The sequence below is a fragment of the Mastigoproctus giganteus genome, chromosome 7 (assembly GCF_048544385.1).
Source record: "Mastigoproctus giganteus isolate SK-2022 chromosome 7, ASM4854438v1, whole genome shotgun sequence".
Taxonomy (NCBI): Eukaryota; Metazoa; Arthropoda; class Arachnida; order Uropygi; family Thelyphonidae; genus Mastigoproctus; species Mastigoproctus giganteus.
The window spans coordinates 122014544-122026817 of record NC_143581.1 but is presented as its reverse complement, the minus strand read 5'-3'; the positions used below and the strand labels follow the sequence as shown (position 1 = coordinate 122026817).

Below are 12274 nucleotides of genomic sequence, written 5' to 3'. Positions count from 1 at the left end.
TTTAAAACATCAAAGGCTAATCAATAGATTTGGTGTTGTGTTATAGCAGATCAGGTATTGCAGAACACAAAGTAATTACTTAGGATTAATGCAAAATGGGAAAACATTTTCTATACAAGAAATGCTACATTTTGAATTAGTTCATTCTCCCTCTGGTGATTCCTTTCTGCAGTCATATGCATGTGGTAAAGCTCTCCTGTTCAGTTGGACTACTGAATCCTTGAAAGCTTCTGAGCAAGCCTATAAGAAACGCCACAACATGTACATGGCCTACATCAATTTCTGCAAGGCTTCGACTCCGTAATTCATAGCTGGCTAAGACATCTACAATGTCAATCTGATAGTGACAAACTTCCTAGGAGAAATGATGGCGAAATGGAGTACCACCATTAAGGTTGAAAACATCACAACCAGGCCAATCCCCATCGGGAGAGGAATCTTTCAGGTTAGATGCCCTGAGCTCATTGTGGTTCTGTCTAGCACTTAACCCGCTATCCACCATGCTCAACAGTAGCAAGTATGGATATAACCTCAAAGGAGGAAGGAAGAACCTGTACACTTTCGCCCACCTGATGTACATGGATGACATCAAGCTCTACGTGGGAACCGAGAAGCAGCAACTACTCCAGATCACCAAAGAATTCAGCAATGATATTAGGATGGAATTTGGTCTAGACAAATGCAAGACCCACGGATTGCACTAGGAAAAATTAGTCAACCGAAACTACCAGCTGCAGACTGGTAAAGAGATCAAAGCCATGGCAGAGGCCTACAAATACTTGGGGATGATGTAGGCTCAGCAATTACAGCACAAGGAAATTAAGGCCTGCCTGACCAAAAAATACCATCAGAGACTCGGAAGCCTGCTGAAAGCAAAGCTGAATGGAAGAAACATAGTTAAAGCCATAAACCCCTATGCAGTCCCAGTGCTAACATACTCCTTTTGGGTCATAGATTGGACTAACACCAAACTGGAGGATATCATGAGAAAGATGAGGACAATGATGACCAAGAGCTGCCAACACCACCCAAAATTTGCCGTGGAGAGACTGACAATTGCCCGGAAGGGGTAATTTTCAGTCTCTCCACGACGAAGGAGCCTGAGGAGGAAGGACCTGATAGACCTCATTGAGCAACAGAAGACAGCAATAGTTAACCTGAAGGATTACTTCCAGAAGCACACAGCAGCACTCCATCAGGCCATAATGAAGATAGACAAGCGGTATCCACACTCAATCTAAGCGAGGAGTCCCCTACCAGTAGGCACAAACAAAGCTAGAAAGATGGGCAGAGAAGACACAGTGATCTCCATCAAGATCACAGAGATAAAATTGCTTCCAATGCATGGCTCACGAGCGTTATGCTCTTCCCCGAGACTGAAAGATTCCTGCTCGCCATCCAAGACCAGGTAATCCACACCTGGAACATCACCAAGGGATCTGAAGTGTTTGATGACACATGTCAACAATGCCACCTGGCCTCAGAACGATCCAGCACATCACCGCAGGATGCAAGGTGATCACTCAGACTGAGTATACTCATAGACACGGCCAAGTAGCCAGGATAATACATCAGAAGCTAGCAAGCAAATACCAATTGATCGAAGAAAGTGTACCATACTAGAAGTACGAACCCCAGGCAGTACTAGAGACCCCAACCCACAAGCTGTACTGGGACTGCACCATAATAATGAATAGAACAATCCCACACAACAGACTGATTGACATAGTGGTACCCAATACTGGAAACCTGCAGAAAATCCATGGCGAAAAAATCAGGAAGTAGACGAATCTAAGACAGGAGATCAAAGAGATGTGGCATATGCAACAAGTAACGACCATCCTGATTATCATGTCAACCACAGGTATGGTGCCAAAGACTCTACATAACAGCCTAGCAGCAATAGGTCTCCTAGTGAACACGTACAAGGAACTCCAGAAAGCCGCAATCCTGAACACCTCTAGGATAGTCAGAGTTCCATGACCAACAGTAACACCAGACATAACAACAACCACCCTATGTACTTGATAGCAATACTCATCAAGAGGTGGAACCCCTAATCAGAGAGAAATAATATAAGAGCAGTAATAATTGATTTCTCCCACAGAAACCTATGGCAGGTATAGTCTGCCATAGGCATCCCATGCATTTTTCTTCTCTGCCATACCTCTCATTAGTTCATCTGACATCCATTTAGGCTTAAACATTGAACAATATTTCTTAATCAGTATGTGAAAAGCCTAGTACCTTCTAAGATTACTTCCTTTAATGCTTCACATTTAGAATATGCTGTTGGTAGCATCATCAGTTTATCCCATTGTATAGAATTTGAAAACTGTTTGAGACCACTGTAGTCACCTTTATGGAAGGGAAAAAACCCTTCCCTTTACTCCTGATGGTAATTATATCTTTAAGTAAATCCCACATCAGTACACTGTGATCACTGCCACCTAGTGGTTCCTTTATCTGCAAATTCCTAATGAATGATCATGAATAATCACTGCTGATAACCGGATCAAGAGTATTACACTGTCTTGTTGCCTCTCGAGCATATTTCTGCAGAAAACAATCATCCAATAGATCCACAAAAGTCTTCCTAATGTGTGTGACCAATCCACAAGTTCCAGTCAATATCTGGAAAGTTAAAATTAAAAGTTAAAATTTACTGGCACTATCTATTTCTCTGTACAATTTTTGATTGCTCTCGATAGAGTCATTGTATCTCTTTCTCTCTCTGTAAACATTCTCCATTCTAAATGTTGAGCTTTTTTTTGCTTTTAGCAATAGTAGCAGCATATGATACAAGAAACAAAGCTTATACAGTTTTGGCCAAAAAAAAAAAAAAAAATCCCTTATCACCCATCCATTTGCTCCAAACGTTTGCCCGGTTCTTCCTTGAATTTATTTAGGCTATCAACTTCCACAATGACAGATGCAAGTTTGTTCCAGCAGTCAACCACCCACTGGCAAATTTCCACACAACTGTTCTGCTACTGTCTTTCCTCAATTTGAATTTATGCTCCAAGTGGGTAATCTGAGCAAGAGGAAGAATCCTGTCAGCACTGAGCTTACTCAAACCATTCAAGCCTTAAACACCTTAATCAGATCACCTCACAGGTGCCTTGTCTCCAGATGTTACAGTTTTTAAAACTGAAGCTTTTCTTGGTAAGAGTATCCATTTGTTCCCTTCACCAGTCTTGTTGCCCTTCTCTGTACTTGTTCTAGTAGCTCTACATCCTTCCTAAAAGGAGGCTTCCAGACCTGTATGTAGTACTCAAGGTGTGGCCTGACCATTGCCTTATACATGGGGATAATCACACCCTTATCTCTGCTAGCAAAATTTCCTGTATATCATTGAAAAGACCCCATGAGCTCAGAAAACTTCATATCTGACTGCACAGTTATCACCTTTTTCATTCTCCACTACCCTGAGTGTAGTACCGCACAGTTGGTATGTTACTCTGGGGTTGTTATGTTACTGCTACCCATATGCTGTACTTGGTACTATTCTATTTTATATCAGAACTACTTGCTTCAACTGAACAGTACCCTTGCTATTCTTTAACTTCTGTAATTTCATGTGGATTTACTGCATATGGGTGGGATGTCTCATTTTAAGTAGGATATGGAGCCGTTGAAACTAGTGCTTAGAGCTTTAAACATATCAATCAGATCTTACAGAACTGAAGTCTTTTGTGGTAAGAGCAGTGCTTTTTTAGTGAAGGTACGCAATGGTACAGTCCACCGGCATCTTTATTAACAGTGACGTGCGACATTTGGATGCAGTACAATTTGAAATTTGTAATATTCCATAAATTTTTTTTTGCGTGTTTACCTACTATTCAAATAAGCTTCAAGTTGTTTAACCAAATTTGCATTTTTCACTGTCTCTTTGTTAAGATATTTTGGAAGTTGCATTTAAAATAGTTTCCATTGAGCTTAGAAAATTTTCATATAACGAAAGGATTAGGATAGACTTAACTCAGTACACACTGTTCGCATTTCTGGGCTTCAGGCAATTTAGGCAATTAGTGCTGCTGCATGAATTAAGAGAGCTAATGGGATTACCAATTTACAACTTAGTGTTACTTTTAAAATCTATCCGACCACCTGGCCCACATACAGAGAACTCACGCTGGTGAATAGTGAGCAGATCAAGGGGTATTCCCGATGCTGACAATGGGCTCTGGTCAACCTTCTACTGCAGTGATGTCCAACCTTTTCTGTACAGGGGTTATATTCAAAGTTAGATTTCTTTCATGAGCCACACTGAGTGATTCGAGAAAAATTAGTGTGTTACATTTTCCATATTTTGTTACATGTGAAAGTAAAATTGAAAATATTCAAAAATTTTATTAAGTACATACACAATTACATTTACTGAACAAAACATTTAATGAGATAATTTTTTTGATAATTATCAAAATTTGAAATGCTGTTTTAGTTCACTTTCTGTGCAGGCCATAAGTTGGACACCACTGTGAATCAACTGTAAGAGAATTAGGAGAGAGTGATTTTCTTTTACCCTGATAAATAATCATTCTGTTGTTTTGTGGAAGTGTGTTATCCACATTTTTCCGTAATTTTTTCCTATCTCTGCTTACACGGTTTCAATACCTGAATAAATTCGCATGATACCAACAATTTGTACAGTTTCAAAAAAAAAAAAAAAAAGAGAGAGAAGAAGAAGAAAAAAAATTCAAAGACCAATGGCAATATTGATGACGAGAGAAGGAAAATGAGGACAATGACAGTATTAAACCTTCTAAACATGAAGTTAGAAAATTGTCAATTAGGTTGAATGAAAGAGATACAATTCATGGATTTCAGGAATACCTAATTGAAAAAACGGTTTCGGAAGAATTAAATCATTTGATGGACACTCTGAGTACGATACAAATTTTATCAAGTAAATGTCAATGAGGATTTCATAAATGAATCTGATCATCAGCCCAACCATAACTTTGTTGATGATAGAAACAATTTCTTCACTACTATTTCTTAAAATTGTAGGCCCACCACTGACCCGCTTCGATTGAGCAAAATACATACGTAGCTTTGTGGCTGATTCGGAAACTTCATCAGCAACAGACACAAACAGTAAGAAAAGAAGTCGGCAGTGTTGTCAGATGAGAAAATAATAAAAATTTGGAATATTCTATAAAAACTTTATTATGAAATTATTTTTTTATTTATTCTTTTTTACTTATAATTTTTTACTTATTATTTTTGTTATATACTTGAATAATAAATTTATGCTTAATAAACTGTGCATTAATACACTTAATTTGTTGTTCTTATTCTAAAAACATTACTATTAAAGTAACAATATCAGGAAATAATTTTTTAGAGTACTTTTCATATCTTTTTAATTTTCAGTTTTTCCTGATAGCAAAGAATCAGTACTGGCACCTATTTTTTTTTTTTTTTTTTTTTTTTTAAAAGCACTGGGCAAGAGTATCCCTTTGTTCTCCTTACCAACTCAATCACTCTTCTCTGGTTGAGGTTTCTTATGGAAGTGGGTAGTTTGAATAAATTTTAGGAAGAATTCGACAAAAAATTATTAATTGAATGGACAGTTGATGTGGTTTTTTTTTTTTTTTTTTTTTTTTTTTTTTGCTGCTGCTCTGTAGGCTTTCTTTCTTGTATCATTTGTCACTATTAATATTAACATGAAAATCATCAAGTGACAATTGCAGCAAGCCACTGACTGCCTTAACTCTTGTGCAGTGGCTAATGGTTTCAGGTTCCCATCTCAGAAGACCGTTTGCTTACACTTTTATTGCAAATGGAGCCTTGAATCACAACTTGGTTAGATAAAATGCTATTCCTGTGGCACCTGAGACAAAATTCCTGGGGCTTAATTAAATAAGAAGTTGACATTCCTCGAACATATCTGTCAATTGTATGCAAAATGCCATGAGGCCTGAAACTCCTATGCGCCATATTGTCTCAACTGGAGTGCACATTGTTGCACTTTACTTTTCATTTATTATGCTGTTGTCTAGTCAAAATTAGATTATAAATGCAAGTTTATATATCTCATACTCTGTTTACCCTCTAGAAACTACATATTTTTATGGTTAGATCCTATTCGCTGTCAAGCCATCTGCATACTGCTATTGGAACATATAGAACATCTCCAGTCTAGAGTTCACAAGTCACATCTTTCACTTTGGTGAAAGTGCTTACTGCAACAGTATTTTTAAACTAAAATCTCTGCAACCCCCCCTCCACTACCCCCAAGTGAACATTCTTTTTTGATCTGTGTTGGGACAATCTCTGTAATATCCCTCAGACTGCCAACCATACCTTTGGTATTCGTGTCGAAATACCACTCATATTTCTTGACTTTGTCAACTGTAATGTTAATGTCTTCGTTTATATTCTTCATTATATATATATATTCGTTTATATTCTTCATTAAAAAATTGGAGAAAGACTAGCACTGGTTTCTTTCTTTCTGCAACTCTATGTAGCCCATTGAGTTGAATACCCTGCTTGCCTGTATTTATCGATGGCTCAAGGTCAGAATCATCTATGGGATCTGCTGTCATTTTCCCAGATAGTAACATATCTGAGTAGATTCCCCAAATGCAACATATACAATGTAGAGCTGTATGCTATAGAGTTGTCTTGGACCACATTAAACTTAGAATTATTCAAGGTGTATGGTTTATACCACTTCTGTAAGCACATTGCAGCCTTATCAGCTGTGAGATATAGTTCTCATCCAGTTCTGTCTCAAGTTCAGCAGATGCTACGTTTTCTTTCAAAATGTTTATTTGATATCCACTAAAGCAGGATTCTAAGCCACATTTAAAATAAGAGGATAATGATATGGCTGATTCTGCTGCCAGATTAGCACAACCACAAAACTGCCAGAGCCTGTTAGTTCCCCCTGTACAGATTATAGCAACTAATACATAATACAATAGATTGTCGAAATAATGGCACATTCAAAATAACAGCACACTGAGATTGGATGTATACATACAGCACAGCTGTCTTGCAGTGCTGGAAAAAGAAAATGGCAAGTCACGTGATTACTCTATTTGTTTACGTTTGCCATTTTCAAAATGAATTCTGTACTGATATCACTAATATACTGCTGTTTTTCATTTATTTTAAATGAAAAACCACAGTGAAGAAAAGAACAACAACATTAAAGCTTAGTGACAGACTTCATATACCCACATGTATCATGTCTGTAAATTGCATGTGTTCTCTGGTCAATTTGCCTGTTTTGCCGGATGTGAAAAACCCCAGTTCCTGGGGTTTTTCACATCCGGCAAAACAGGCAAATCGACCTTGCTATCTACAGTTGAGACCCACTAACTCAGCCACGGAGTGAAAATAGCCTGTAAAAGTTCCTCGTGTCATCGACAGGATTCGAACCCGGGCCTTTTCCACCCTGTTGTGTGGGGGAGGACAGTGACAATACCACTGTGCTATCCTTGCAGACCGAACTTGATATAATAAAGAAAATATAACATGGTGTTAGCAGAAGTGTGTTAATGACAGAATATAACATTGGATCATCAACATGTTTATGTTTTTTATGTGCAATTAATAAAATTGCATTCTTAATCTCTCTGTTTCTTATTTGGCTTCATTATTATTTAGTATATTAAAAATAAAACTTTCTAGATAACGGAAAAATCAAAATAATTGCACCTTGAATCCCCGAAGGTGCTGTCATTTCCAAAGTCTACTGTATATTGCATTCCCAGTGGCAAGTTCATGTTGCAGACAGGTAGAAAATAAGTTATATCAGATTATACCTATAATCAAATTATGGCAGTTTGAATCTCCTCAGCTTTCTCTCTATGGTTCCATTGTTCTTCATAGAACATGGCCATCTAATGTGTTCATTATTGCTGCGGGCTGATGACCCTCATATTTGTCAGAACTGTGACACCATTTTAACTATCTGGCATATTTTATCTGACTGTGCTAATTTTATCATTGCATGGAATATATGTTTTACCATCGTTACCCATCTGGCTGGACCTTATACACTTAGCAGATGTTATTAGACAATTTCCACATGTCAAATTTTTTTTTTTATTTTTTACAAATTTTAATTTATACAAATACATCTAATTTATAGCATTTATTTTTAATTTATATGTGAAATTTTTTTTCCCTATTTTATACTTGTGCATTATTTGATGGGAATAACCTCCCTTAAAGGTTACTGTAAACCTAATTCTCTTTTACTTTTTTATGGTGTGATCTTGGCACATTGTATCCTTAGGTGCTTTTGCACCAGTAAAATGGAAACCAAGTCAAACAAAATGAGACTATTTTTTTGTTCTTAAAGGTCTTTCAAAGAAAGACCTCGAATCTGAGGTCTTTCTTTGAAATTTCCATTACTCTGTTTTAAAGAAAATAAATAAATAAAATTTTTCATAATATACTGGGAGTTTAGTTTTTTTTTTTATGTATTATGTACAGAAATATAGCATATCATTATTCATATGCTTGCATGTTTTTAACTACCCTGTTCTCATATCTCACTTGAAAAATTTTTGAATGCTCCTTATCCATTTTAATGGAATATATCAATCAGTGTTAGGTGTTTCTATATATATAAAGCACCAAACAATGAATATCCCAGAAGTGAAATTTGGAAGATAAAATTAAAAATCTATCCACTTGTCTTTTAGTCAGTCCATTTGATACACAATTTCATATATCTTAGCTTCCAAAAACACCAGAGAGTTTAAAAATATCTCCTTGCCTTTCAGAATTAATGTGACAAGTAAGCATGTGATGCATATAACGAGAAGAGATTTCATGTTCTTGTGGATACCACAGACTTGTCTATGAATCCCTGGGAGATCCATAAACCACAGTTTGCATGCTATTAGTCCAGAAACAAAAGGCACAAAAATGCCCTAGTTCAATAAAAGTTGACACCTTGGTATGCTTGGTGTTGCATGCATTTATTTAATGCAATAAAAGTAGATGAAAAATCATGCTTTATGGTAAAACTTATAAAAACAAAAGTAATACCTTTACTTACTTTGGTAGTACTGCCATTTAGTAGTCTTAAAAAGACCTTTTCCCAAATTACATTGTAGAAAATTATAAATTTTTACAGAAATTTAGTTGTTGACAAAATTTCTTATGCCACTGCCAGTTGTAGCATATGAAATGCACACTCATCTGCCAGTATGGTGACAGCTATATATTTCACGGGTAACTACAACACTCTCCTTACAAGATCCATGTTCTGCAATTTTTGGTGATAGAAGTGGGGGACACAGCCTTCGAACATCTTAAAGGTTACGGTAAACCTAACACAATGCCCATTTTTCAGTTACATCATGAATACTTGTAATTATTTTATATGGGGGAACTTTTCCTCCAAGTGTTATTGAGGGAGTTCCTCTCCAGTGCTACTGTGTTAGTCTTTATTGTGGGTTCATAAATGGACCATTTTTATTTGAGGAAGTTGGAGCACTTGGTACTGAAATGTATTGTACTGTAACAAATGAAATTTTACTGTGATCATCTCCAACACCATATGATTCCTCTGTGTGTGTGTGTGTGTGTGTGTGAGAGAGAGAGAGAGAGAGAGAGAGAGAGAGAGAGAGAGAGAGAGAGAGAGAGAGAGAGAGAGAGAGAGAGAGAGAGAGAGAGAGATATGATTTTTGGATATTGTTTTATGCAGTATGATTGCTCCACTGCATATTGGTTAACTGGAAAACAGTTGCTTTGGGCCACATTTGACATTGACCACATCTTTTCCAATGTTTGGCCATCTTTCTCTCCAAACCTGAATCCTTATTTTTGTTATGGGCCTAGCTCATAAACAGGATTTACCAAGGTAATATCTCTGGTTAATGTGAAAGAAAGAATTACAAAGCATGTTGCTAACATTCCCCGATGCATATCCAATGATATGCATTGGAAAACAGTTGCCTGTTCTATTCTACACTTCTAGCACATATGCATTACAAATATTTGTCACATTGAAAGTTTCATTTCATCTTTATAACCAGTAATTTCCTCATACTGTACTCTAACTTGATCAGATAAACTGTGCTGTGTGGCTGCATACAGCATCGAATGCACCTTAGTGTTGCTTTTCAGAACCAATTTTTTTGTCCCTATCATATTCCACATGTTCTTCACTGTCAGTTCCAAATTTAACTTCTGGGAAATTCGTTTTAGCCAGAGTAATGCAATTTAATTATGACCACTGTGTGTGTTGATATATTTGTTTATTTATTTTATTATTATTTTTTTTTACATACATTCAAGTCTCTTGGAATGGGTACACTTCGCATTCTCTATGATGATTGTGTTTATGGTGCCCGTATACAAATGCATGATGATGGAGGAAATATTATTTGTGATCACATAATTGCAGTGCAAACTTGCCTTCGTATTGAAAAGAAAAATGCATTTTGGGCTGCTGTAGATATGAGTATTGACCCTCCCAAACGATGTCAGTTTCGTGCCACATTCAGTTCAGTAGGTGCAGTAGAAGAATTCAACAAAACTTTTGAAGAAGTAAGTGTTTGCCTTTCATGTTAATGTTGTCATTCTCTCTCTCTGTCTTCAGAAATAATTCAATTTATTAGTCTAAGGTAATGTGTGTACACAGAAGGATTAAATGCAGGTGTAAGAGAAGCAGTATGTCTAGCACCTAAATTTCTATTTATTTTTGGAATGCCAGATTGGTAAAAAAAAAACCACATACATGCACATTTTGGTTAACTTGAAATGAAACATGCATCACACCTTATTTGGATAACTGCAATTACATTCACAATATGGAGGTTCTGTGAATTGCTAAGGATCTTAATTTCTTTTCTATATTTTGATTCTATATAGCAGAGTGATATGCCTATTTAACAATTATAATGTAGTTGCAAAGAGAGAGAAGGGGGGGAAATCATTTAAAATTCGTGAAACAACTTCTGTGAATGCAGAATTGCCATTCAGTCCACCATTGATAGAAATTGATATCAACTAGCAGAATTTAGTTTGTTAATGTATTGGTAAGTTTGGTATATTAACTTGTGAAACAGAGTTTTTTTTTTTCCATCTAGTGATGTATAGCAGAAATAGGAAAAATTGTGATTTCAGTGGTGTACTCCATCAAGACAGAGTACACCACTGAACATAATTTTGCGTAAAAAGGATTTATCTAGTTTGATAAATATTATTATATTATTTATCATATGTTTTTGCTTGAATAATAAACACTCATATTTTTGATGTCAAACAGCAGGTATATCAAAAAATATAGGCATTCAAAAATTTTGTTTTTGCTTGATGATACTATATATCGTATTTTAAATTGTTTCCATTTTTGAGTAAGTTGGTAAGAGTACAGATCACGTTTTAGATGTATCACTGGCACTAATTGATCTAAAATATATATACAGTAAGTGCCAGTTATAGCGATCACTGGTTATTAGAATCAGCCACTTTATAGAATCAAATTTCAAAGAACTGATTAAAATCAATAAAATGCACTACACTTCCATTGTTTATTAGAATCGCTTTTTCAGTTATAAGACTCAATTTTGAATGCTTCTGTAATATTTTTCTAAAGCACATTTCTGTAGGTCACATTTCTAGAGGACATAACCATAAAACAATAAAAACAATTTACAGTTTTTGGTTTTTTTTGGCTTTTTTTGTTTGTACAATCTGTTATAAACACAATCTTATTGCATTTGCAATAATACCAATAGCTGGAATTCTGTGTTTTTATGTTATTATGGTGAAATGTGTTTTCCTTTCACTGAAATCTTCAATTATATAAAAAAACAAACTTTTTACTCTGCATCTCACTTGCACGTGTTGTGTTAGTTTCAATTTGTGCATGCTGTGTGCTTTGTTATTGAATGATACTTATTTTTTTTGCTGTGTAAAATTTGGTAGTAAAATAAAATTGTACTACTAAAAAAAAAAAAAAAAAAAAAAAAAAAAAAGGCAGTGAACAGAAACAGAGTGAATTTGATTGTAAAAAATAAGTTATGGAAAGGCCTCCGTAGCCGAGTGGTCAGGAGCGGGAGTGCAGTAGCACATGCTCTTTGAGTAGACCAGGGTTCAAGCCCCTGACTGCTAGATACAGTCGATCTGCCAACCCGCACTGGACCAGCGTGGCAGATTATGGTCCATTTCCCTCAGCATGAATTGTTGAGGAGGCTTCCATCCTGCAGTGGGTTGATAATGGCTGCAATTTACTTTTTATGGAAATATACGACAAATTAAACTTAAGCAATATGTCTCAAGGGGAAGCAGT

The 12274-nt window shown here is 36.0% G+C and overlaps 1 protein-coding gene across 2 annotated transcripts in view; it reads left to right on the top strand.

The window, feature by feature from the left end:
- Positions 1 to 12274, top strand: part of LOC150083174 (E3 SUMO-protein ligase RanBP2-like) — a 621501-nt gene that overhangs the window by 575839 nt on the left and 33388 nt on the right. For both annotated transcript variants that reach the window (XM_090377889.1, XM_090377888.1), the window contains one exon: positions 10276 to 10527. In XM_090377889.1, coding sequence (XP_090234015.1) covers positions 10276 to 10527 — 252 coding nt within the window. The remainder of the gene's footprint in view (positions 1 to 10275; positions 10528 to 12274) is intronic.